Below are 27,801 nucleotides of genomic sequence, written 5' to 3'. Positions count from 1 at the left end.
AATGTACGTACATTTATCTTTTTATTTCTACTTAATGCAGGTTTATAAGGTTTTTAACTTTATAAAGTTTAATGAGAAAACAATAAAGTAAATTGAAATTACCTTTACTAGTGATTGAGATCTTTGAGATCCTTGAGATGCTGCGAGACTAAATATTTGATATCTGGTTCGATTTTCGTAAGGAACAAACGAAGATCTCTTTCTGTGATATTCAGACGACTTCTCTGTTTGCGCATAATATGATTTCTCATTTGTGCGTCAGCTCATCTCCTCTCCCTCCGCAATTCCCCTCCCCACTTTTTTTTCCCTTTTTTCTATTTTTTAACCTTCCTTGTAGCAATGCCCAGTAGGAAGGCTGAGCTAGGTAGCCCACTTACTATATAGTCCACTATAACAGACAGACACACGTACAAGACACACGTACAAGACACACGTACAAGACACACGTACAAGACACACATACAGACACACATACAGAAATACAGACACATACATACACACACACGACACACACAGACACGCATACAGACACACATACGACACACATATACATACACACACACACGACACACAGACACACATACAGACACACATACAGACACACACACGACACATACATACACACACACACACGACACATACAGACACACACGACACATACAGGAACACAGACAGACACACATACACACAAGACACATACATACAGATACACACAAGACACACATACCAACAGACAGTCACACATACATACACACACACACACACACACACGACACACATATATACAGACACACACACACACACACACAAGACATACATACAAAGACACACACACACACACATTATATTTAAGTCACCCTCCTGTTTCCTACCTTTTAGATTCAGGAGGGTGACTTTCTCTGGGGTCCAGTGGTGGCTCAGGTGTTAGCTGGGAGGAGTGACGTGCAGTCACTTCCTCCCAGCTCTGCGATGTCATCACAGGGGGCCCGGTCGCGCTGTTAAAGCGCCCAGCGCTGACCGGGCCCCCTCACAATCCACATCCATCGGGTGGCCCTGACAGCATGGGCCACCCGATGGACCCCTCCATATGCGGCCCCTGCGGTTTGCCACGCGGGCCGGGGCCGCAAATGGTCACGGCGGTACCCAGTCGCAGGGGTACCGCCGGCTCGCGCCCGCCCGTCCGCCCGGTCGTCAGGTCGTCAAAACCTGGAAATCCCTACCGCCCACCTGAAATCCTAAAACGCCCACTAGTGGGCGGTAGGGACCAGGTTGACGACCCATGCTTTAACCTTTGATATTTAAAGGACACTCAAAGTACCAGAGGCACTGATGCGTTTCACTTAGGTAATTGTGCAAGGAACTCCCTTTACTTTTATCACTGTATACTTTTGCTTATACAAACAACAACTTTAGTATAAAGGCGCTTTGTGAGCACAAATCAGTGCTGGTTAAACTCCACCGTGAAATCAGCCACTAAGTTTAACAAACAAATACCAAAGCAAAATAACAAAAATGGTGGACACAAGTGCGCTGTCCACCAATTTTTGTTATTTGCTTTGGTATGCCTTTGTTTATACCTGCAGAACGTGTGTGTGGTTTAAAATAAAAGATGCCCTTTAATCCTTCTTGCCATGGCGATAATTCTGTATAGCTATGACTATATTGACTTCAGTCATTTTAGCTAAAACTCTAGCCATATAAGGACACGTATGAAAACCCTCTTTAGATACAACCACATTCCAGAATTCTCAGACAAAGAAAGCCATGTGACTTATTAAAACCATCTCTTACTTATGCACAATCCAGACACCCATATCTTATGTGTCAGTAGAAAATCCAATATTCTACAACCTGACTTTTAATTTAGTTTTTGTTTTTTTCCAGATCTTTGAAAGCCAGCTTTATACCAAGCGAAGTAGCTAGGTTGACCAGGGTCCTCACAATGTTGCCTTCTCCTCGAGTAGACGAAGAGATCATTTCTAAGGTGGAGGCTACGTTACCGCAATGCAGCCTTAGTGACCTCAGCACCTTGGCTATGGCGATCATTAAATGGATGCGGATAGGCACCATGTCTCATCATAGTTCATCGATAGCCTATGGGAACCTCCTTAAGAAACTAAATAGTTGTGGACTTAAAAGAATTCAGCAAATAGACAGTATTGATTTGTTCTTAGATGAACTGAAGTACATGACTGGAGACTGGCTGGAAGAAGTCCTTTTAGGGGAAACCATAAATACTTTTGATCGATTATTAGATCAGGTCACGTGGCAAAACATCCCAGATATTGCACTGTTTATTACTCGAACCCACTACCTTCATCCCCCACTTTTAGACAAAATTGCCTCTGTGACAATGGAGAACATCTCAAAGGTAAATGATGACTTGTTTGTAAATTGTGTCTTATTAGCTTAAATCGTTAAAGGGACACTATAGTCACTTAAACAAATTTAGCTTTAGCTTAGGTGTGCCTTGGGCTGAATTAACAAGGTGATTTAGTTCCTAAACGGCAGAGAACTCAGCAGTGAGACTGCAGGGGCATGATCTATACACCAAAACTGCTTCATTAAGCTAAAGTTGTTTTGGTGACTATAGTGTCCCTTTAACTAGTCCTTGACTAGCTTTAGATCTGCGCTTAAAGTATTTATCAAGAATGTAATTTTTATATTCACTTTAACAGTAAATCTTATGCACAGTTTTAAATGTAAATCTAAACTAGAAAGTCTAAATATGTTTGGGATAATGGGAGAGATTATGAAAGTATTACTAAGCATTCATGGCAGCTAAAGGAAAGTTTTGTAAACACAAACTAAATACTCTTTATTTATTTGATTTTTTTTTTGTGTGTGTGTGCCTTTTTTCTCTTTAAGATCCATTACAGTGCGACATATGCAATTCTGCTTCCATTTATTGTGCTCAATTATGAATCCACACAATGTGATGAGTTCTTTGATGCATGCATCCAACATTTCCTGCCACACTTAAGTAAGTTTACTGTCATTTCATCCTACTGATACTAAACCGTATTGCCAAGATATGATGGTACAATTGTGGTATATTTTTCAGGAGGGGCTGCACATACTATGTTTGATTCTACTTTGCTGGCATTTTATAAAGCCATTTATAATGTGTAATCATGCTATAGGTACCTTGCTGTGCGTAGAAAGATCTACATTTGTGAATGTTCCAGTGGTTTATGGAAAAGACATTTAAGGTTGTCCGTAACGTATTGTACGTTTACTGATTTGTTCTAAAACAATCCGCTATTTGCCATTTACGGAATTTTCTAATGGTGTCCAAGATGGCGATTACATTTCACAAATAATTAAACTTAATTGTACTTTGATTATATATATATATATCATTTTTTTTGTATAGATACTACGTCCATTATTTTATTCGTTTTACATATCATCTTCTCTCTCTACAGATTCCTTTGATCCCCACCTTTTGGTTCTGATTGGCTACGCACTGGCTGTCGCAGAATACTTTCCAGAGGAACTAATCAAAACTATATTCAACATTGATTTCTTGGGCAAACTGGATGCTCAGTTGGAAAGTAAGTTTATTTAAACACACTCAGATCTGATCCCTGTTGAACATTCTTTGATTGCTACCTCATTTGGGGAGATGTTCTGTATTCTTGTACTCTTCTTTTTTTTAATTTTTTTTTTTTTGAAGATTGCAAAATAAAAAATGTCAGAGTGCCACAGTTATTTTTGACCAGTGATAGAGACTAAACTACCAGGCATGCTTTTCTTCCTTAAAGGGGAACTCCGGGTAAAAATAAGGAACTTTTTTCATTGCATGTAGTGCATACAGTTTGTTTTTAAAGGGCATTCAACACAAATTGCAGAAATTTAACTTGCATACATTTATTGACCTATTTCTGTCAATTAGCCACATTTTTGCACCCAGCCAGAAACATTCTGTGTACATTGCAACCATCCTCTGTGCAAGTCACCTGACTCAGAACATCTTTAAAGGCAAACTATAGTGCTTGGAGTGCAAAGTTTTATTCCCAACACTATAGTACCTTATAGAGCCTCCCTCCCTCGAGCCCCTGCAAGGGTTAAAAACCTGTCTGGTAGACAGCCACTAGAGGTGGAGCTAAGCCTGCAAGGTCATTTTTGCAGTTTATCAATAACTGCAATAATTACCAGTGCATGGTTAAGGGGACAGGGGCACTGCACCCAAATTACTTATAGTGCCTATAGTGTCCCTTTAACAAACATTTCCGTTTCCAAGTCAATACAGATGGCCAACTGAAATGTCAGAATCTTATACACTCTGTTTAGAACACTTAATCATTAACACTCTGTGTACTTGCGCATAAAAAAGGTACAGAGTTATTTACTAATGTGAGAATCAAAAGTGAATTCAATTTCAATCTTATTGAGATGGAAATATTCTCTAAGTCGGCTATGAGTCCAGTTTTAGCAACTTTGGCTTTAAATTTTAAATTCACTTTGAATTCTCACTTTAGTGGCTATCCTTTACCTATACAATCATTGTTGTTTATGTAGCTATATTTAAATTTTTTTTTATCCTTGTAATAGTATATTTTACACTCTTGTTATATTATAAGCCTTACTTTGCACTGTTAAAATACAAAACATGCCCTTTATGATCCCACAATAGGTCACCCGTAGATAATTGGCAGCGTGACAACTACACTGCTTACTAATGCCCCGTTTCCACTGGGCGGTGCGGTTCGGTTCGGGTCAGTACGGTCTGGCACACTATTTTTAGTGTTTCCATTATGAAAGTGGCCCATACAGCCAAAACCAAACCGCACCATTCCTGGGCCCACTTCAGATGTAGGTCCATAGGAAATGGTACGGTACGGTTAGGGTGGAGCTACTGGCGTCACACTATACAATCCATTGATTGGCAGACAGGAAAACGCTAATGATCACGATAAATGACACGCTAGGCATTTGGTCTAAAACCTGCATGCTCCCTGGAGATCCGAGTTGCAGTGGGACCACCTGAATAGGCTGGTCCATTCTAACCCTTCCGAACCGTACCGACCCGAAGCACACCGCTCAGTGGAAACGAGGCATTAGAGTATCCCTTTTAAAGCGTTTGCCGCTTTTACTCCATGTATATGTAAATCAATAATTATTTTCTGTATGTTTAGTGTTTTATTCTCTAAATTATCAACAGCATTGTAAAATGACCTCGGAGTTGGAAAAATTCTCAGCTAGTTTAGCCTACATTTTCAATTTGAGTCGTCGGCTTACCATGTGTCAAAGTTTGTTAAAGGAAACCTTTTTTTGTTTAACATTACAGGGAGTGCAGAATTATTAGGCAAATGAGTATTTTGACCACATCATCCTCTTTATGCATGTTGTCTTACTCCAAGCTGTATGGGCTCGAAAGCCTACTACCAATTAAGCATATTAGGTGATGTGCATCTCTGTAATGAGAAGGGGTGTGGTCTAATGACATCAACACCCTATATCAGGTGTGCATAATTATTAGGCAACTTCCTTTCCTTTGGCAAAATGGGTCAAAAGAAGGACTTGACAGGCTCAGAAAAGTAAAAAATAGTGAGATATCTTGCAGAGGGATGCAGCACTCTTAAAATTGCAAAGCTTCTGAAGCGTGATCATCGAACAATCAAGCGTTTCATTCAAAATAGTCAACAGGGTCGCAAGAAGCGTGTGGAGAAACCAAGGCGCAAAATAACTACCCATGAACTGAGAAAAGTCAAGCGTGCAGCTGCCAAGATGCCACTTGCCCAGTTTGGCCATATTTCAGAGCTGCAACATCACTGGAGTGCCCAAAAGCACAAGGTGTGCAATACTCAGAGACATGGCCAGGGTAAGAAAGGCTGAAAGACGACCACCACTGAACAAGACACACAAGCTGAAACGTCAAGACTGGGCCAAGAAATATCTCAAGACTGATTTTTCTAAGGTTTTATGGACTGATGAAATGAGAGTGAGTCTTGATGGGCCAGATGGATGGGCCCGTGGCTGGATTGGTAAAGGGCAGAGAGCTCCAGTCTGACTCAGACGCCAGCAAGGTGGAGGTGGAGTACTGGTTTGGGCTGGTATCATTAAAGATGAGCTTGTGGGGCCTTTTCGGGTTGAGGATGGAGTCAAGCTCAACTCCCAGTCCTACTGCCAGTTTCTGGAAGACACCTTCTTCAAGCAGTGGTACAGGAAGAAGTCTGCATCCTTCAATAAAAACATGATTTTCATGCAGGACAATGCTCCATCACACGCGTCCAAGTACTCCACAGCGTGGCTGGCAAGAAAGGGTATAAAAGAATAAAATCTAATGACATGGCCTCCTTGTTCACCTGATCTGAACCCCATTGAGAACCTGTGGTCCATCATCAAATGTGAGATTTACAAGGAGGGAAAACAGTACACCTCTCTGAACAGTGTCTGGGAGGCTGTGGTTGCTGCTGCACGCAATGTTGATGGTGAACAGATCAAAACACTGACAGAATCCATGGATGGCAGGCTTTTGAGTGTCCTTGCAAAGAAAGGTGGCTACATTGGTCACTGATTTGTTTTTGTTATGTTTTTGAATGTCAGAAATGTATATTTGTGAATGTTGAGATGTTATATTGGTTTCACTGGTAAAAATAAATAATTGAAATGGGTATATATTTGTTTTTTGTTAAGTTGCCTAATAATTATGCACAGTAATAGTCACCTGCACACACAGATATCCCCCTAAAATAGCTATAACTAAAAACAAACTAAAAACTACTTCCAAAAATATTCAGCTTTGATATTAATGAGTTTTTTGGGTTCATTGAGAACATGGTTGTTGTTCAATAATAAAATTAATCCTCAAAAATACAACTTGCCTAATAATTCTGCACTCCCTGTATTTAATATTTCAGCTCTCCCAGATGCTTTAAATATTCGGATTCGGCTCCGTCTGATGCAGCTGAACCGCGCAGTGTGTCTGGAGTGTCCAGAATATCAGATCCCTTGGTTTCATGACCGGTATTGTCAGCAGGTGCAGCGCAAAGGTAAAACAATATTACCTGTTCCGAAATTTAAAAAAATGGAGATATGGCTCCCAATAATGGGAGTTTCCTTGCTAATACATGTGTGTGCAACACTGCAGAGTATAATAACAGGTGATAAAGAAAGGCACAAAAGAATGATGCTTCACTTCCAAACACAACTTTTCCAAACCCACATTTTCCCTGTTTCCTTTGTATATTTTGACTTTAAAAATGCATTTCTAGCACAAAATGTATTTAATCTTATGTTTGGTTGAATGCTGTTACATAGGTATATAAGTGAATACGAGCTGAACGGTAGCCATAGTTACTCACTGACATGCTCTTTTGAAATAAACTGTCTGCGTGTTTTTTTTATAAATGTTAATTTTTAAAGCTTGTGATCAACCTATCTTTTTGTTTTTGTTTTTTTCTGATTGTCCCTGTGCAGTGAATGGTAGCATAAACTCAGTGCAGCGACAGATTCACCAGTTGCTTGGAGAAATTCTTGGAGGAATAAATTATGTGAAAGTTTCTGTGATGACTCCCTACTACCATTCCATAGGTAATATGACTGAAAGGAACTTAATGCAGCTTGCTTTTGATTTAAAGATGCAGGTTTATTCCTCATAACTAAATACAAAACCTGTAAGGGACAACAAAGTCGCCAGAACAACTACAGCTTATTGTATTTGTTCTGTTGAGTATAATCATTCAGAGAAAAGACAGTGTTTACATTACAGCATAGGGATACCTCCACTGGCCACTCCTCAGATGGCTACTAGAGGTGCTTCCTGGGGCAGTGCTGAACAGTCTGCAGCACTGCCATTCAGTGTCTCCACCCTGTGCATGGTGACACTGAACTTTCATCATAGAGATGCATGGATTTATTGAATCTCTATGAAGAGGTGCTGATTGGCCAGGGTGGTGTTTGACTTGTGCTGACTCTGCCCCTGATCTGCCTCCTTGAAAAGCTCAGCCAATCAAATGCTTTCCTGTTCTTCTTCTGATGATGTCAGCCAAGCAGGCAGATCAGGAGCAGAGCCAGGAGCAGCATACTTGAGTAAAGGTAAAATGTTACTATATATAGTGGAACCAGGGGGCTAGATGGTGTTTTTAACACTCTAGGGTGAGGAATACATGTTTGTGTTCCTGGCCCTATAGTGTTTCTTTAATATAAGGCTTCACTTCCATTAATCATGGTGACATTACTTTTCACTATTTAAACTTGACATGCATAATTTAGGAATCGATTATTCTAGTAGTAGTCAATGATGTTGGTTCCTGTCAGCCACTGGATTTCAGTAGCTGGAATGTATTTCAAAGTGAGCATTCTCACCTTTTACTTAAAGGGACATTATAGGCACCCAAACGACTTCATAGCATTGAAGTAGTCGAAGTGCAGTGTCCCTGTCCCTTAACCCTGCAATCTAACACGCTGCAGTTTTAGAGAAACTGTAATGTTTATATTGCAGGGTTAAAACTGCCTTTACTGTCTGTCTAGCAGAAAGCCACTAGCGGCGCTTCCTACTGTTTTGCAAAGCTTGACTTTGTGAAGGACATACTGCGTCTTCAAATCTCTTTTTTTTTTTTTTACCCTTTACCCCCCCCCCCCTCCCCACTTCATTAAAGGTAAGAAGGAGGGAGGGGGGTACTGACACACAGCACCCATACCCCCCCAGAAGTACCCCTACCCCCCAGCAGTACCCTTACTCCCCCTCAGCAGTACCCCTATCCCCCACAACAGTACCCCCATCCCCCACAACAATACCCCTATCCCCCCAGCAGTACCCCTACCCCCACCAGCAGTACCCCTACCCCCACCAGCAGTAGCCCTACCCCCCAGCAGTAGCCCTACCCCCCACAACAGTACCCCTATCCCCCACAACAGTACCCCTATCCCCAAACAACAGTACCCCCATCCCCCACAACAATACCCCTATCCCCCCAGCAGTACCCCTACCCCCACCAGCAGTACCCCTACCCCCACCAGCAGTAGCCCTACCCCCCAGCAGTAGCCCTACCCCCCCACAACAGTACCCCTACCCCCCACAACAGTACCCCTACCCCCCACAGCACCCCTATCCCCCCAGCAGTACCCCTACCCCCCATCAGTACCCCTATCCCCCCAGCAGTACCCCTACCCCCCATCAGTACCCCTACCCCCCATCAGTACCCCTACCCCCCAGCAGTACCCCTACCCCCCCATCAGTACCCCTACCCCCCAGCAGTACCCCTACCCCCCAGCAGTACCCCTACCCCCCAGCAGTACTCCTACCCCCCAGCAGTATCCCTACCCCCCCAGCACAGCTACCCCCCAACACGCAGTACCCCTACCCCTCCACACGCAGTACCCCTACCCCCCCACACGCAGTACCCCTACCCCCCCACACGCAGTACCCCTACCCCGCCCAGCACCCCTACCCCCACACACACACAGCACCCCTACCCCCACACACACACAGCACCCCACACACACACACACACAGCACCCCCCCCACACACACACACAGCACCCCCCACACACACACAGCACCCCTCACATACAACACACACGCACCACCCCACACACACGCACCACCCCACACACACGCACCCCCCCACACACGCACCCCCCACACACACGCACCCCCCACACACACGCACCCCCCACACACACGCACCCCCCCACACACACGCACCCCCCACACACACGCACCCCCCCCACACACACGCACCCCCCCCACACACACACAATTGCCATGTTGGCAAAAAAAGTTGGCATGTATTGCGGTTTGGGCACTCGGACTCAAAAAGGTTCGCCATCACTGGCATATAATATATCCCTGCCCCGTCGCTTTGTCTTAAAGTGCTGGGAGCGGTATCTCTTTTTTGATTTATTGTTTGTCTACCCCCCCTCCCCCCTGCTTCTGTGGGCGGTTATTGTTGTCCCTATTAAGCAGTGGTTCGGTGCTATTGGAGCATCACCGCTTTGTTAATCAAGGGTTTTTCAGAACACTCCCCTCGACACCGGTGGGAAAACGTCTAACCTCTGCAGCTGTGTCCGAGGTCCCCCTAGCCCATCTGGCTCCTCTGAGGGGAGCTTAGTATCGTATTGCTCCCATAGATCCCATACTTTCAGGAAAGTGGTGGTGGACAGGCTCACAGCACAGGTCAGAAACACCACCATGAGGTAATTGTCTCTTAATTTAGCAATTACTAGCGCTATCGAGGGTATGTCGGGGTTTGCCTAGTGTTGAGCTAGGGCTCTGCGTGCTGCCAGGTAGATCATGTTGAGAAACTTCTGCCTGTGTCTGTGGAGACCATCGGTCGTTTTGGATAGTGGGCATGCCCAGGGGTCTAGGGTCACCCGCCTTTAGAGGATGTTTGAGCTCAGGTCCACCACCTTCTGCCAGAATTCCCCAACCCTAGGGCACTTCCACCACATGTGGATATAGCTCCCTCTCTGTCTGCATAAACGCCAACATGAGTCTGTAGTGCTCAGTTTCATGTGACACTGTTTGACAGGTGTCATGTACCATCTAAATAATGTATTTTAGGATTGCTCCTGTATCTTGACAAATATGGATGTTTTGGCGCTTGCTTCCCATATGTCTCGCCAATCGTTCCCCTCCAATTCCTCTTCCAGGTCGGCTTCCCATAAGTCAGTGTACCTTAATTGTCTCCCCATCCCTGCTTTCGTGCAGAGATGCTGGTATAAAAGAGTGATCAACTTGGTTTGTGAGGTTTCTTCGAAACATAGCTTTTCAAAGAAAGTCATTGGTGTCTTTGCTGCCGATCTGACCTCCTTGGTGCTAGCAAAGTCTTTTGGTGCGTATTTTGGTGCTGTCTGGTCCCATATTTGGATTGAGTTTAGAATAGCTGGACAGGTAGTCCGTAGGAAAGTTCGATGTTGTTTGGGAACCCAAATGTAGAATTGTGGGATGTCTGCCCCTGTTAGTAATGACTTTTATTTTTACCCATTGTCTTTTATCTAGGGATGAGTGCCAGTGGACAATTTGGGTCAATTGCGCCACTAAGTAGTACTGGTGTAGGTTGGGTAGGCCAAATCCACCCCTGTTTTTGGATGTATAATAGGATGTATAATAGGCTGCGGGATTGTCTTGGGTGTTTTTTCTGCCAAATAAATGTGTCTATGGCCTTTTGTATGTTGGTGAGGTCTCCTCTGGTGACTCTTACTGGTAGGTCCTGAAAGAGAAACAACAATCTGGGCAGGACATTCATTTTTATGGTGTGTAATCGGCCTAGCCATGAGATGGGTTTATCCATCCACTTTTCTAGATCCTCTGTAATTGTGCGCAACAGTGATGTGTAATTCTGGTGGTACAGTTGGGTGGGGTCTGATCTATCTGGGTACCTCGCTCCCGGGTGTGCCCTTAGGTCTCGGGGAGGGTGTATAGAGGTCTCGGCTGAGCCCTGTTTTTTAGGCTGCTAAGAGGGGGAGGTCTCTGTGGGCTCCCTCTTGGTCTCTTCCCAGTGCCCCCTTATGTGATCTTCAATTAGCCCTGTATACCTGTTACACTGTGAGAGCGTCATTGAAAACTATTTACAGTATTGTGTTGCAGAAATAAAAATATAGAACACTGAGAAAGCCCTGTTAAATAACCCCCTGGGTGTCTAGGCATCTGAGGCTCTGAGTGCATCCGAGGGGTAACTATATTGGGGTGACAGTTCGCGTGTCAGAGTGCCACTTATCTGTGTTGATGAGTCCGGTAGCAGTCCCGGAAAGCTGGCCTCCGGCTTGTTACTGTTCCTAAATAGATCTGCCGGGAAGCTCGTCTGCCGTGCACCGGGCCTCAGGCTGGGCCGTCAGCCCAGGGCGGCTCCATTGAGGGAAGGCAAAGTCCGGCGCGGGGTCTATGCATAGACCCTGTGGAAGGGTGCCGGGTTCGTCCCCGGGAGCAGCGCGTGGGCTCTTCCCGCCCAGAATGCCACTGGTGTGAACGGGTGTCCCCAGGTATAGCGCACTTCGTGTCTCCTTAACAGGTCATCCACATTAAACAATTTCCTTGCACTCACACTTGTAGAATCCCTTACTGGTATCCAGTGGGTTAAATTGCCGGGTGCTCGTCCCTCTAGGGATTAAGAAGTTGTATACAGTAGTAGAAAAGTAGAGGCTGCACTCAGGTCTTTAAATTCAAAATTGAAAAATAGGTTTTATTCCATGTGTCACAATCAACGTTTCGGTCCACACAGGGACCTTCCTCAGGATAGAGTGAATAAAGCGCGTGGGCTCTTCCCGCCCAGAATGCCACTGGTGTGAACGGGTGTCCCCAGGTATAGCGCACTTCGTGTCTCCTTAAGAGGTCAGCCATTAGTTTCCACTCTCGTCTTCTCTGTAGCGTTGCTGGAAAGAGGTCTTGGTACAACGTGATAGTTGTGTTCATGTTCTCTGCTGTATTTTAAGATTGCCTCTTTGGTCAAGTAGAAGTGAAAGCGTATAATTATGTCCCTGGGCACTGAGCCTCCTGCTCTCTGGGAACATAGTGCTCTGTGGGCTCTATCTATTACCCATTTATATTGTGGGATGTAAGACAGGAGGTGTTTGAAGTAGTGCTCCATCATGGCTATCAGAGGGCCACCAGCATTTCGAGATTATTCACGTGCTGTTCCAGTGTGCTTGAGTTTGTGGCTACTGCGTTGTGGGGCCCGTGCTGTCTGCTCAACCTTGGTCTCCAGGTCAGACGTACAGACTCCAAGAGCTTATATTTTGGCCTTTGCCTCCTTAGAGCTTCGGGTTATTTCTCCGGCCAGGAAGCTGCGGATCTCCGCAAGCTTGGCCAGTATTTTGTTAGTGTCACCCTGTTGGCTCTCCGGAGTTTCGACATCGGCGAGAGGGAGCCCTGCGGCCATCTTGCGACATTCTTGTCGGGCCCGAGGCTGGCGAATAGGTCCGCCACTGAGACCTATGGATCTCTCCCCTCTCCCTTCTTCTTTGCTCCTGATCATGTGCTGGACATTTTCTGCTATGTGTAGGATTGTTTGTGAGGTTCGATGCTGAAGGCAAGTGCTCGATTGTAAGTGGATGGAGCTGGAGCACTTAGATTAAGCGACCATTCAAATTGGCGGTCAAACCACGCCCCCTCATATATATTTTTTTTTTAATGAAGAATATGTAGAAAATTTGAAAAACCCATCTCTACCTTTAGTATATGACCGAATTGTTCAGCCGTATACATACACCTTCGATCAGACGGTGTTTGAAAACGAACAATTAGTCTCTATGGTCTTCCCTGCTTCTGTGTAGGGAGTTAAACAGGGAGACAATAGAGATTAACTCTCCGTTTTCAAATATTGTCTGACAAAAGGTGTATGCATATGGATCCTGTCAAATGCTAAAGGTAGGGATGAGGATTTCTTTTTTTTTTTTTCTCCAGTATACTTAATTAAAAAAATAAAATAAAAAATCAATTTTGTTTCAAAACTTAATTAAATAATAATTATATTAAAAATAGTTTTGAGGTGACCGTTGTCTTTTAATGTTTTCAGTCCCACCATCCTTCTACTGCAATACGTCATGTTAAACTTCTGGATCAAATGGCACTCTTTTTTTTTTTTTTTTTTTTAATTCTTTATTTTTGACGTGCACATATATATCACAGGCAGGTAAGAGGTGCCCCAAAAGCAGTCCTCCAACTTATCCCACGCTCTGTATGCGGGGCACAAGATAAACAGGCACATTTTATGATATTAACAAGTAGAGACAGTCGCTTAAGTAGTTAGCTAAGTAATTAATTCAGGTTAAATCTTTGCGTTGGCTATGCTTCTGATATCTTAACATTAATTACACCGCTTTAATGCTATTAGTGAACAATTCTGGTACACAACGTATTTCGTATGAGCAATGTAACGCATTATGAGTAGGCAAAAGGCATGCATCACTTAACAGTGAGATAAGGGTCGCTACAATGCTTTAACTGACTAGACAGTGCTGGCACATAGGATATATCATGAGAAAAAAATAAAAATAAAAGAAAACAAAACAAAGCCTTGTAAGTTGGCAATAGGCATACATTTGCTAGCAACAGGCTAAATTCTGTCACATCACTTTAATGCTAATGTCACCCTGGCCAACCAGGATCGCCCATGCTGCCTACGTGGGGAGCGGTCGTCTTGGTGGTCCTGAGACCTCGTATTCGGGGGGAGTCCCACTATCATTTGCCACCTGCTCTTTCTGATCTGTGTAATATGTAGTGAGTGTCTAGTAGAGCAGGCTTCTGGGCATCCATGTTGCCCCATCAGGTTGGTGTCTGCTGGCTGGGTGTTCGTGGTTCCAGGGTTGCTGGGCAGGAGGCTCCTGACGGTGAGTGAGGAGAGAGTGCTTGTTTGTTCCGGGCGTCAGCTCCCTGGGTCTTTATGCGGGCAGAAAACTTCACTTTGGGCACTGGTGACGGGTGCTGTGGCGCCGCCGCTTACTTGGTGTTTCCCCTCATCCATCTCCATTTTCATCCGTTATGCCGCCATCTCCGCCATCTTAGGTTTGGGCCCTGAGCCTGTGAGATGGCCTGGTGTCGTTGCCGGATCTCTGCTGCCACGCGAGGGCGAGGACCGGGATCACCCCCCCGGTCCAGAGGGGGGAGGAAACAGGGCAGGGTCCGCGGTGAGACAAAGTGCCGTTCAGGCTTCGTTAGGCAGGATAGTGGGGTGGGGCCGTCCACCCCACTCACCGCCGGCTAAGTTCCCGCTGTGAATTGCGGAGATCTCACCTCCGAGGGACTGAAGCTACGGAAGCCAGCCTCTCCTCGGATCCGGTAGCCTTAGTGGGTCTTGGGTCGCAGTGGTAAGTGGCTGACATCGCTGTAAAGCTTAAGTTACTGGCTTAATTATTCGTGTGTTGCAGGAGCCGAGCTCTCCTGCGACCGTCCATCTTGGCGGCCCGGCCCCGCCCCCCAAATGGCACTCTTATATGCTTAATGGTTCAAAGAAAAATTAGATGACGTTTAAACTGAAATAAAATGATTTGTCTACTTTGATTGTTTCTAATGTACTCCTGTTCTAACAAATTATTATTTCTTTAAGATTTTGAATGTGTACTGGATAAAAATAAAAAGCCCATCCCCTATATGGACCAGAATATGTTGTCAGCTGATCTGTCAAAATTGCAATGGGGACTTGACAAGCAATTAGGGGAAACAAAGTCCTTACCCCCAGGGGCTCAGAGGTCAGTAAACATTTTGTACTTTCTATATTTGTAAAAGCTTATCATCTAAATGTTTTGGTAAAATGTACAATGTTTTACCCACGTATATTAGCAGTACTCAATCTTCAGGTGTTTACCTCTACCTTCCCCTCACCAGTTAATCTAGAGAATAACGTCCCTCCACATAACCCCCTCCTTTATTTTTTTGCCTGTTCTATGTACAGGGCATATTGGTAGCCAGGTATAAAGGTTGGGGCAGTGGCATGGGCAGCTATTCGAGGATGTCCCTATTTTCCTGCCTAGTGACAGAGATTTACCTGCCTGGGTCCTGGGACATTATAAGATGATGACCAAAGTGGTGTCCAGATAGTCTCACTGCTGCAGTGCGTTCCGTGTCATTTCAAACGTAGTGCTAAATTATCTGCCCTTTTTGGGGGCAGAATCGTTTCCCCCAAAAGCCTAGTAACAATCTAATAAATCTAATGCACTTTTCAAGTTTAAACATCAGACCTGCTTGGCTTGACTTTACCTAACCTATGTAAAAAACAACAAGACTGCAACCCACAATGTAACAAAGCCTAGAAAATCCAAGCAGCATGTCCTCTTTCTTAATCTGGTTCAAAATAAATTTACAGCAAACCTTATGTAAAAATGGTCGCTATTCACTCTGCAATGTGTACCCAGCTCCTGGTAAGTGATGAAAGAGAGAAAGATTGTAATCACACTTCGATTTATCCACAGACCCAATGTTTTATTCTGATAAAAATAGAGTGGAAGAATTTAGAGACGCCTCCATTCGTCACATTCAAAACTGTTTAAAATACAAGATGAGGAATTTAAAGTCTGAGTCTTGCTTCCTAAAGTAACTGTGCCTTTTGCCAGATTATCCAAAAAAAAACAAAAAACTACTGTGCCTACAGGTAGGGCAGAGAGCTTATGAGAACCAGTGTATAAAAGGATGTGACATGCTTCAGACAGAAATACGGTCATCAGCCGCCCAGACCAAGAGCATCGGCTGAAAGAACATAGCGTATTTGGCTTTAACACCTGGAATAAAGGTCATATGGAGAATCAGATGAACATCCTTCCTCTCTTTTATGCATAGTTAAATTGGCAAAATAATTAATGTGTGACATGGCTGACAAGTCTGCCAAACTAGTAGCTTTAAATATGGAGTTCCGTCAATCTTTTATATAGACTCAATCTAATAGTATAACTCTGAACAGTAAATAAATAGAAATAAAAGCAGAAACGTAATGGAAACATGTTTGTTTTAACAGGGTAGCGGTGGACTTTCTTGATTCCAAGGCGTTCTGCAAGAACTCTTCTCATATCAAAGGAGAATACATCATGAAGAAGAGGCACTTAGAGATGCTTGGATATCATGTGGTTCAGGTACATTGCTAAAGAAAAAATAATTGTCCGTTCTAGCAGTTTGAAAGCATTTTAGCTGTTTGATGCATTGCACCTCCCCCTGTCCCCTGATTAAAAAAAAAAAAATCACGCGTATTTCTCATACAAATATGATTAGCCATCTCTGTTATTGCAATGAGATAGCCCAAAACATATTTCCTTCAACTATTCGTAAGTCTACATTTCCACTACCTCTGCCATATCCCTGTCAGCTGTTCCACTACCTCTGCCATATCCCTGTCAGCTGTTCCACTACCTCTGCCATATCCCTGTCAGCTTTTCCATTACCTCTGCAATATCCCTGTCAGCTTTTCCATTACCTCTGCAATATCTCTGTCAGCTGTTCCACTACCTCTGCCATATCCCTGTCAGCTATTCCACTACCTCTGCAATATCCCTGTCAGCTGTTCCACTATCTCTGCCATATCCCTGTCAGCTGTTCCACTACCTCTGCAATATCCCTGTCAGCTGTTCCACTACCTCTACAATATCCCTGTCAGCTGTTCCACTACCTCTGCCATATCCCTGTCAGCTGTTCCACTACCTCTGCCATATCCCTGTCAGCTGTTCCACTACCTCTGCCATATCCCTGTCAGCTGTTCCACTACCTCTGCCATATCCCTGTCAGCTGTTCCACTACCTCTGCCATATCCCTGTCAGCTGTTCCACTACCTCTGCCATATCCCTGTCAGCTTTTCCATTACCTCTGCAATATCCCTGTCAGCTTTTCCATTACCTCTGCAATATCTCTGTCAGCTGTTCCACTACCTCTGCCATATCCCTGTCAGCTATTCCACTACCTCTGCAATATCCCTGTCAGCTGTTCCACTATCTCTGCCATATCCCTGTCAGCTGTTCCACTACCTCTGCAATATCCCTGTCAGCTGTTCCACTACCTCTACAATATCCCTGTCAGCTGTTCCACTACCTCTGCCATATCCCTGTCAGCTGTTCCACTACCTCTGCAATATCCCTGTCAGCTGTTCCACTACCTCTACAATATCCCTGTCAGCTGTTCCACTACCTCTGCCATATCCCTGTCAGCTATTCCACTACCTCTGCCATATCCCTGTCAGCTGTTCCACTACCTCTGCCATATCCCTGCCAGCTGTTCCACTACCTCTGCCATATCCCTGTCAGCTGTTCCACTACCTCTGCCATATCCCTGTCAGCTGTTCCACTACCTCTGCCATATCCCTGTCAGCTGTTCCACTACCTCTGCAATATCCCTGTCAGCTGTTCCACTACCTCTGCCATATCCCTGTCAGCTGTTCCACTACCTCTGCCATATCCCTGTCAGCTGTTCCACTACCTCTGCCATATCCCTGCCAGCTGTTCCACTACCTCTGCCATATCCCTGTCAGCTGTTCCACTACCTCTGCAATATCCCTGTCAGCTGTTCCACTACCTCTACAATATCCCTGTCAGCTGTTCCACTACCTCTGCCATATCCCTGTCAGCTGTTCCACTACCTCTGCAATATCCCTGTCAGCTGTTCCACTACCTCTACAATATCCCTGTCAGCTGTTCCACTACCTCTGCCATATCCCTGTCAGCTGTTCCATTACCTCTGCCATATCCCTGTCAGCTGTTCCATTACCTCTGCCATATCCCTGTCAGCTGTTCCACTACCTCTGCCATATCCCTGTCAGCTGTTCCACTGCCTCTGCCATATCCCTGTCAGCTGTTCCACTACCTCTACAATATCCCTGTCAGCTGTTCCACTACCTCTGCCATATCCCTGTCAGCTGTTCCACTACCTCTACAATATCCCTGTCAGCTGTTCCACTACCTTTACAATATCCCTGTCAGCTGTTCCACTACCTCTGCAATATCCCTGTCAGCTGTTCCACTACCTCTACAATATCCCTGTCAGCTGTTCCACTACATCTGCCATATCCCTGCCAGCTGTTCCACTACCTCTACAATATCCCTGTCAGCTGTTCCACTACCTCTGCCATATCCCTGTCAGCTGTTCCACTACCTCTACAATATCCCTGTCAGCTGTTCCACTACCTCTGCCATATCCCTGTCAGCTGTTCCACTACCTCTGCAATATCCCTGTCAGCTGTTCCACTACCTCTACAATATCCCTGTCAGCTGTTCCACTACCTCTGCAATATCCCTGTCAGCTGTTCCACTACCTCTACAATATCCCTGTCAGCTGTTCCACTACCTCTGCAATATCCCTGTCAGCTGTTCCACTACCTCTGCAATATCCCTGTCAGCTGTTCCACTACCTCTACAATATCCCTGTCAGCTATTCCACTACCTCTACAATATCCCTGTCAGCTGTTCCACTACCTCTGCAATATCCCTGTCAGCTGTTCCACTACCTCTACAATATCCCTGTCAGCTGTTCCACTACATCTGCCATATCCCTGCCAGCTGTTCCACTACCTCTACAATATCCCTGTCGGCTGTTCCACTACCTCTGCCATATCCCTGTCAGCTGTTCCACTACCTCTACAATATCCCTGTCAGCTGTTCCACTACCTTTACAATATCCCTGTCAGCTGTTCCACTACCTCTGCAATATCCCTGTCAGCTGTTCCACTACCTCTGCAATATCCCTGTCAGCTGTTCCACTACCTCTACAATATCCCTGTCAGCTGTTCCACTACCTCTGCAATATCCCTGTCAGCTGTTCCACTACCTCTACAATATCCCTGTCAGCTATTCCACTACCTCTACAATATCCCTGTCAGCTGTTCCACTACCTCTGCAATATCCCTGTCAGCTGTTCCACTACCTCTACAATATCCCTGTCAGCTGTTCCACTACATCTGCCATATCCCTGCCAGCTGTTCCACTACCTCTACAATATCCCTGTCGGCTGTTCCACTACCTCTGCCATATCCCTGTCAGCTGTTCCACTACCTCTACAATATCCCTGTCAGCTGTTCCACTACCTTTACAATATCCCTGTCAGCTGTTCCACTACCTCTGCAATATCCCTGTCAGCTGTTCCACTACCTCTACAATATCCCTGTCAGCTGTTCCACTACATCTGCCATATCCCTGCCAGCTGTTCCACTACCTCTACAATATCCCTGTCAGCTGTTCCACTACCTCTGCCATATCCCTGTCAGCTGTTCCACTACCTCTACAATATCCCTGTCAGCTGTTCCACTACCTCTGCCATATCCCTGTCAGCTGTTCCACTACCTCTGCAATATCCCTGTCAGCTGTTCCACTACCTCTACAATATCCCTGTCAGCTGTTCCACTACCTCTGCAATATCCCTGTCAGCTGTTCCACTACCTCTACAATATCCCTGTCAGCTGTTCCACTACCTCTGCAATATCCCTGTCAGCTGTTCCACTACCTCTGCAATATCCCTGTCAGCTGTTCCACTACCTCTACAATATCCCTGTCAGCTATTCCACTACCTCTACAATATCCCTGTCAGCTGTTCCACTACCTCTGCAATATCCCTGTCAGCTGTTCCACTACCTCTACAATATCCCTGTCAGCTGTTCCACTACATCTGCCATATCCCTGCCAGCTGTTCCACTACCTCTACAATATCCCTGTCGGCTGTTCCACTACCTCTGCCATATCCCTGTCAGCTGTTCCACTACCTCTACAATATCCCTGTCAGCTGTTCCACTACCTCTGCAATATCCCTGTCAGCTGTTCCACTACCTCTGCAATATCCCTGTCAGCTGTTCCACTACCTCTACAATATCCCTGTCAGCTATTCCACTACCTCTACAATATCCCTGTCAGCTGTTCCACTACCTCTGCAATATCCCTGTCAGCTGTTCCACTACCTCTACAATATCCCTGTCAGCTGTTCCACTACATCTGCCATATCCCTGCCAGCTGTTCCACTACCTCTACAATATCCCTGTCGGCTGTTCCACTACCTCTGCCATATCCCTGTCAGCTGTTCCACTACCTCTACAATATCCCTGTCAGCTGTTCCACTACCTTTACAATATCCCTGTCAGCTGTTCCACTACCTCTGCAATATCCCTGTCAGCTGTTCCACTACCTCTACAATATCCCTGTCAGCTGTTCCACTACATCTGCCATATCCCTGCCAGCTGTTCCACTACCTCTACAATATCCCTGTCAGCTGTTCCACTACCTCTGCCATATCCCTGTCAGCTGTTCCACTACCTCTACAATATCCCTGTCAGCTGTTCCACTACCTCTGCCATATCCCTGTCAGCTGTTCCACTACCTCTGCAATATCCCTGTCAGCTGTTCCACTACCTCTACAATATCCCTGTCAGCTGTTCCACTACCTCTGCAATATCCCTGTCAGCTGTTCCACTACCTCTACAATATCCCTGTCAGCTGTTCCACTACCTCTGCAATATCCCTGTCAGCTGTTCCACTACCTCTGCAATATCCCTGTCAGCTGTTCCACTACCTCTACAATATCCCTGTCAGCTATTCCACTACCTCTACAATATCCCTGTCAGCTGTTCCACTACCTCTGCAATATCCCTGTCAGCTGTTCCACTACCTCTACAATATCCCTGTCAGCTGTTCCACTACATCTGCCATATCCCTGCCAGCTGTTCCACTACCTCTACAATATCCCTGTCGGCTGTTCCACTACCTCTGCCATATCCCTGTCAGCTGTTCCACTACCTCTACAATATCCCTGTCAGCTGTTCCACTACCTCCGCCATATCCCTGTCAGCTGTTCCACTACCTCTGCAATATCCCTGTCAGCTGTTCCACTACCTCTACAATATCCCTGTCAGCTGTTCCACTACCTCTGCAATATCCCTGTCAGCTGTTCCACTACCTCTGCAATATCCCTGTCAGCTGTTCCACTACCTCTACAATATCCCTGTCAGCTGTTCCACTACCTCTGCAATATCCCTGTCAGCTGTTCCACTACCTCTACAATATCCCTGTCAGCTGTTCCACTACCTCTGCAATATCCCTGTCAGCTGTTCCACTACCTCTGCAATATCCCTGTCAGCTGTTCCACTACCTCTACAATATCCCTGTCAGCTATTCCACTACCTCTACAATATCCCTGTCAGCTGTTCCACTACCTCTGCAATATCCCTGTCAGCTGTTCCACTACCTCTACAATATCCCTGTCAGCTGTTCCACTACATCTGCCATATCCCTGCCAGCTGTTCCACTACCTCTACAATATCCCTGTCGGCTGTTCCACTACCTCTGCCATATCCCTGTCAGCTGTTCCACTACCTCTACAATATCCCTGTCAGCTGTTCCACTACCTCTGCAATATCCCTGTCAGCTGTTCCACTACCTCTGCAATATCCCTGTCAGCTGTTCCACTACCTCTACAATATCCCTGTCAGCTATTCCACTACCTCTACAATATCCCTGTCAGCTGTTCCACTACCTCTGCAATATCCCTGTCAGCTGTTCCACTACCTCTACAATATCCCTGTCAGCTGTTCCACTACATCTGCCATATCCCTGCCAGCTGTTCCACTACCTCTACAATATCCCTGTCGGCTGTTCCACTACCTCTGCCATATCCCTGTCAGCTGTTCCACTACCTCTACAATATCCCTGTCAGCTGTTCCACTACCTTTACAATATCCCTGTCAGCTGTTCCACTACCTCTGCAATATCCCTGTCAGCTGTTCCACTACCTCTACAATATCCCTGTCAGCTGTTCCACTACATCTGCCATATCCCTGCCAGCTGTTCCACTACCTCTACAATATCCCTGTCAGCTGTTCCACTACCTCTGCCATATCCCTGTCAGCTGTTCCACTACCTCTACAATATCCCTGTCAGCTGTTCCACTACCTCTGCCATATCCCTGTCAGCTGTTCCACTACCTCTGCAATATCCCTGTCAGCTGTTCCACTACCTCTACAATATCCCTGTCAGCTGTTCCACTACCTCTGCAATATCCCTGTCAGCTGTTCCACTACCTCTACAATATCCCTGTCAGCTGTTCCACTACCTCTGCAATATCCCTGTCAGCTGTTCCACTACCTCTGCAATATCCCTGTCAGCTGTTCCACTACCTCTACAATATCCCTGTCAGCTGTTCCACTACCTCTACAATATCCCTGTCAGCTGTTCCACTACCTCTGCCATATCCCTGTCAGCTGTTCCACTACCTCTGCAATATCCCTGTCAGCTGTTCCACTACCTCTACAATATCCCTGTCAGCTGTTCCACTACCTCTGCAATATCCCTGTCAGCTGTTCCACTACCTCTACAATATCCCTGTCAGCTGTTCCACTACCTCTGCAATATCCCTGTCAGCTGTTCCACTACCTCTGCAATATCCCTGTCAGCTGTTCCACTACCTCTACAATATCCCTGTCAGCTATTCCACTACCTCTACAATATCCCTGTCAGCTGTTCCACTACCTCTGCAATATCCCTGTCAGCTGTTCCACTACCTCTACAATATCCCTGTCAGCTGTTCCACTACATCTGCCATATCCCTGCCAGCTGTTCCACTACCTCTACAATATCCCTGTCGGCTGTTCCACTACCTCTGCCATATCCCTGTCAGCTGTTCCACTACCTCTACAATATCCCTGTCAGCTGTTCCACTACCTTTACAATATCCCTGTCAGCTGTTCCACTACCTCTGCAATATCCCTGTCAGCTGTTCCACTACCTCTGCAATATCCCTGTCAGCTGTTCCACTACCTCTACAATATCCCTGTCAGCTGTTCCACTACCTCTGCAATATCCCTGTCAGCTGTTCCACTACCTCTGCAATATCCCTGTCAGCTGTTCCACTACCTCTACAATATCCCTGTCAGCTATTCCACTACCTCTACAATATCCCTGTCAGCTGTTCCACTACCTCTGCAATATCCCTGTCAGCTGTTCCACTACCTCTACAATATCCCTGTCAGCTGTTCCACTACATCTGCCATATCCCTGCCAGCTGTTCCACTACCTCTACAATATCCCTGTCGGCTGTTCCACTACCTCTGCCATATCCCTGTCAGCTGTTCCACTACCTCTACAATATCCCTGTCAGCTGTTCCACTACCTTTACAATATCCCTGTCAGCTGTTCCACTACCTCTGCAATATCCCTGTCAGCTGTTCCACTACCTCTACAATATCCCTGTCAGCTGTTCCACTACATCTGCCATATCCCTGCCAGCTGTTCCACTACCTCTACAATATCCCTGTCAGCTGTTCCACTACCTCTGCCATATCCCTGTCAGCTGTTCCACTACCTCTACAATATCCCTGTCAGCTGTTCCACTACCTCTGCCATATCCCTGTCAGCTGTTCCACTACCTCTGCAATATCCCTGTCAGCTGTTCCACTACCTCTACAATATCCCTGTCAGCTGTTCCACTACCTCTGCAATATCCCTGTCAGCTGTTCCACTACCTCTACAATATCCCTGTCAGCTGTTCCACTACCTCTGCAATATCCCTGTCAGCTGTTCCACTACCTCTGCAATATCCCTGTCAGCTGTTCCACTACCTCTACAATATCCCTGTCAGCTATTCCACTACCTCTACAATATCCCTGTCAGCTGTTCCACTACCTCTGCAATATCCCTGTCAGCTGTTCCACTACCTCTACAATATCCCTGTCAGCTGTTCCACTACATCTGCCATATCCCTGCCAGCTGTTCCACTACCTCTACAATATCCCTGTCGGCTGTTCCACTACCTCTGCCATATCCCTGTCAGCTGTTCCACTACCTCTACAATATCCCTGTCAGCTGTTCCACTACCTCTGCAATATCCCTGTCAGCTGTTCCACTACCTCTGCAATATCCCTGTCAGCTGTTCCACTACCTCTACAATATCCCTGTCAGCTATTCCACTACCTCTACAATATCCCTGTCAGCTGTTCCACTACCTCTGCAATATCCCTGTCAGCTGTTCCACTACCTCTACAATATCCCTGTCAGCTGTTCCACTACATCTGCCATATCCCTGCCAGCTGTTCCACTACCTCTACAATATCCCTGTCGGCTGTTCCACTACCTCTGCCATATCCCTGTCAGCTGTTCCACTACCTCTACAATATCCCTGTCAGCTGTTCCACTACCTTTACAATATCCCTGTCAGCTGTTCCACTACCTCTGCAATATCCCTGTCAGCTGTTCCACTACCTCTACAATATCCCTGTCAGCTGTTCCACTACATCTGCCATATCCCTGCCAGCTGTTCCACTACCTCTACAATATCCCTGTCAGCTGTTCCACTACCTCTGCCATATCCCTGTCAGCTGTTCCACTACCTCTACAATATCCCTGTCAGCTGTTCCACTACCTCTGCCATATCCCTGTCAGCTGTTCCACTACCTCTGCAATATCCCTGTCAGCTGTTCCACTACCTCTACAATATCCCTGTCAGCTGTTCCACTACCTCTGCAATATCCCTGTCAGCTGTTCCACTACCTCTACAATATCCCTGTCAGCTGTTCCACTACCTCTGCAATATCCCTGTCAGCTGTTCCACTACCTCTGCAATATCCCTGTCAGCTGTTCCACTACCTCTACAATATCCCTGTCAGCTATTCCACTACCTCTACAATATCCCTGTCAGCTGTTCCACTACCTCTGCAATATCCCTGTCAGCTGTTCCACTACCTCTACAATATCCCTGTCAGCTGTTCCACTACATCTGCCATATCCCTGCCAGCTGTTCCACTACCTCTACAATATCCCTGTCGGCTGTTCCACTACCTCTGCCATATCCCTGTCAGCTGTTCCACTACCTCTACAATATCCCTGTCAGCTGTTCCACTACCTCCGCCATATCCCTGTCAGCTGTTCCACTACCTCTGCAATATCCCTGTCAGCTGTTCCACTACCTCTACAATATCCCTGTCAGCTGTTCCACTACCTCTGCAATATCCCTGTCAGCTGTTCCACTACCTCTACAATATCCCTGTCAGCTGTTCCACTACATCTGCCATATCCCTGCCAGCTGTTCCACTACCTCTACAATATCCCTGTCGGCTGTTCCACTACCTCTGCCATATCCCTGTCAGCTGTTCCACTACCTCTACAATATCCCTGTCAGCTGTTCCACTACCTCTACAATATCCCTGTCAGCTGTTCCACTACCTTTACAATATCCCTGTCAGCTGTTCCACTACCTCTGCAATATCCCTGTCAGCTGTTCCACTACCTCTACAATATCCCTGTCAGCTGTTCCACTACATCTGCCATATCCCTGCCAGCTGTTCCACTACCTCTACAATATCCCTGTCAGCTGTTCCACTACCTCTGCCATATCCCTGTCAGCTGTTCCACTACCTCTACAATATCCCTGTCAGCTGTTCCACTACCTCTGCCATATCCCTGTCAGCTGTTCCACTACCTCTGCAATATCCCTGTCAGCTGTTCCACTACCTCTACAATATCCCTGTCAGCTGTTCCACTACCTCTGCAATATCCCTGTCAGCTGTTCCACTACCTCTACAATATCCCTGTCAGCTGTTCCACTACCTCTGCAATATCCCTGTCAGCTGTTCCACTACCTCTGCAATATCCCTGTCAGCTGTTCCACTACCTCTACAATATCCCTGTCAGCTATTCCACTACCTCTACAATATCCCTGTCAGCTGTTCCACTACCTCTGCAATATCCCTGTCAGCTGTTCCACTACCTCTACAATATCCCTGTCAGCTGTTCCACTACATCTGCCATATCCCTGCCAGCTGTTCCACTACCTCTACAATATCCCTGTCGGCTGTTCCACTACCTCTGCCATATCCCTGTCAGCTGTTCCACTACCTCTACAATATCCCTGTCAGCTGTTCCACTACCTCTGCAATATCCCTGTCAGCTGTTCCACTACCTCTGCAATATCCCTGTCAGCTGTTCCACTACCTCTACAATATCCCTGTCAGCTATTCCACTACCTCTACAATATCCCTGTCAGCTGTTCCACTACCTCTGCAATATCCCTGTCAGCTGTTCCACTACCTCTACAATATCCCTGTCAGCTGTTCCACTACATCTGCCATATCCCTGCCAGCTGTTCCACTACCTCTACAATATCCCTGTCGGCTGTTCCACTACCTCTGCCATATCCCTGTCAGCTGTTCCACTACCTCTACAATATCCCTGTCAGCTGTTCCACTACCTTTACAATATCCCTGTCAGCTGTTCCACTACCTCTGCAATATCCCTGTCAGCTGTTCCACTACCTCTACAATATCCCTGTCAGCTGTTCCACTACATCTGCCATATCCCTGCCAGCTGTTCCACTACCTCTACAATATCCGTGTCAGCTGTTCCACTACCTCTGCCATATCCCTGTCAGCTGTTCCACTACCTCTACAATATCCCTGTCAGCTGTTCCACTACCTCTGCCATATCCCTGTCAGCTGTTCCACTACCTCTGCAATATCCCTGTCAGCTGTTCCACTACCTCTACAATATCCCTGTCAGCTGTTCCACTACCTCTGCAATATCCCTGTCAGCTGTTCCACTACCTCTACAATATCCCTGTCAGCTGTTCCACTACCTCTGCAATATCCCTGTCAGCTGTTCCACTACCTCTGCAATATCCCTGTCAGCTGTTCCACTACCTCTACAATATCCCTGTCAGCTATTCCACTACCTCTACAATATCCCTGTCAGCTGTTCCACTACCTCTGCAATATCCCTGTCAGCTGTTCCACTACCTCTACAATATCCCTGTCAGCTGTTCCACTACATCTGCCATATCCCTGCCAGCTGTTCCACTACCTCTACAATATCCCTGTCGGCTGTTCCACTACCTCTGCCATATCCCTGTCAGCTGTTCCACTACCTCTACAATATCCCTGTCAGCTGTTCCACTACCTCCGCCATATCCCTGTCAGCTGTTCCACTACCTCTGCAATATCCCTGTCAGCTGTTCCACTACCTCTACAATATCCCTGTCAGCTGTTCCACTACCTCTGCAATATCCCTGTCAGCTGTTCCACTACCTCTACAATATCCCTGTCAGCTGTTCCACTACCTCTGCAATATCCCTGTCAGCTGTTCCACTACCTCTGCAATATCCCTGTCAGCTGTTCCACTACCTCTACAATATCCATGTCAGCTGTTCCACTACCTCTGCAATATCCCTGTCAGGTGTTCCACTACCTCTGCAATATCTCTGTCAGCTGTTCCACTACCTCTGCAATATCCCTGTCAGCTCTTCCACTACCTCTACAATATCACTGTCAGCTGTTCCACTGCCTCTGCAATATCCCTGTCAGCTGTTCCACTACCTCTGCAATATCACTGTCAGCTGTTCCACTACCTCTGCAATATCCATGTCAGCTGTTCCACTACCTCTACAATATCCCTGTCAGCTGTTCCACTACCTCTACAATA

The 27,801-nt window shown here is 46.1% G+C and overlaps 1 protein-coding gene across 1 annotated transcript in view; it reads left to right on the top strand.

Moving 5' to 3' along the window:
- The window catches only part of FASTKD1 (FAST kinase domains 1), a 39,032-nt gene that overhangs the window by 9,589 nt on the left and 1,642 nt on the right, over window positions 1-27,801 (top strand). Inside the window, exons 8-14 of the mRNA XM_063428632.1 lie at window positions 1,885-2,371; window positions 2,869-2,983; window positions 3,429-3,557; window positions 6,867-6,998; window positions 7,426-7,539; window positions 14,994-15,135; window positions 16,395-16,509. Coding sequence (XP_063284702.1) covers window positions 1,885-2,371; window positions 2,869-2,983; window positions 3,429-3,557; window positions 6,867-6,998; window positions 7,426-7,539; window positions 14,994-15,135; window positions 16,395-16,509 — 1,234 coding nt within the window. The remainder of the gene's footprint in view (window positions 1-1,884; window positions 2,372-2,868; window positions 2,984-3,428; window positions 3,558-6,866; window positions 6,999-7,425; window positions 7,540-14,993; window positions 15,136-16,394; window positions 16,510-27,801) is intronic.

The sequence above is a fragment of the Pelobates fuscus genome, chromosome 8 (genome assembly GCF_036172605.1).
Source record: "Pelobates fuscus isolate aPelFus1 chromosome 8, aPelFus1.pri, whole genome shotgun sequence".
NCBI lineage: Eukaryota > Metazoa > Chordata > Amphibia > Anura > Pelobatidae > Pelobates > Pelobates fuscus.
The sequence above is the reverse complement of the archived record's forward strand: the minus strand, read 5'-3'. Positions and strand labels throughout refer to the sequence as shown.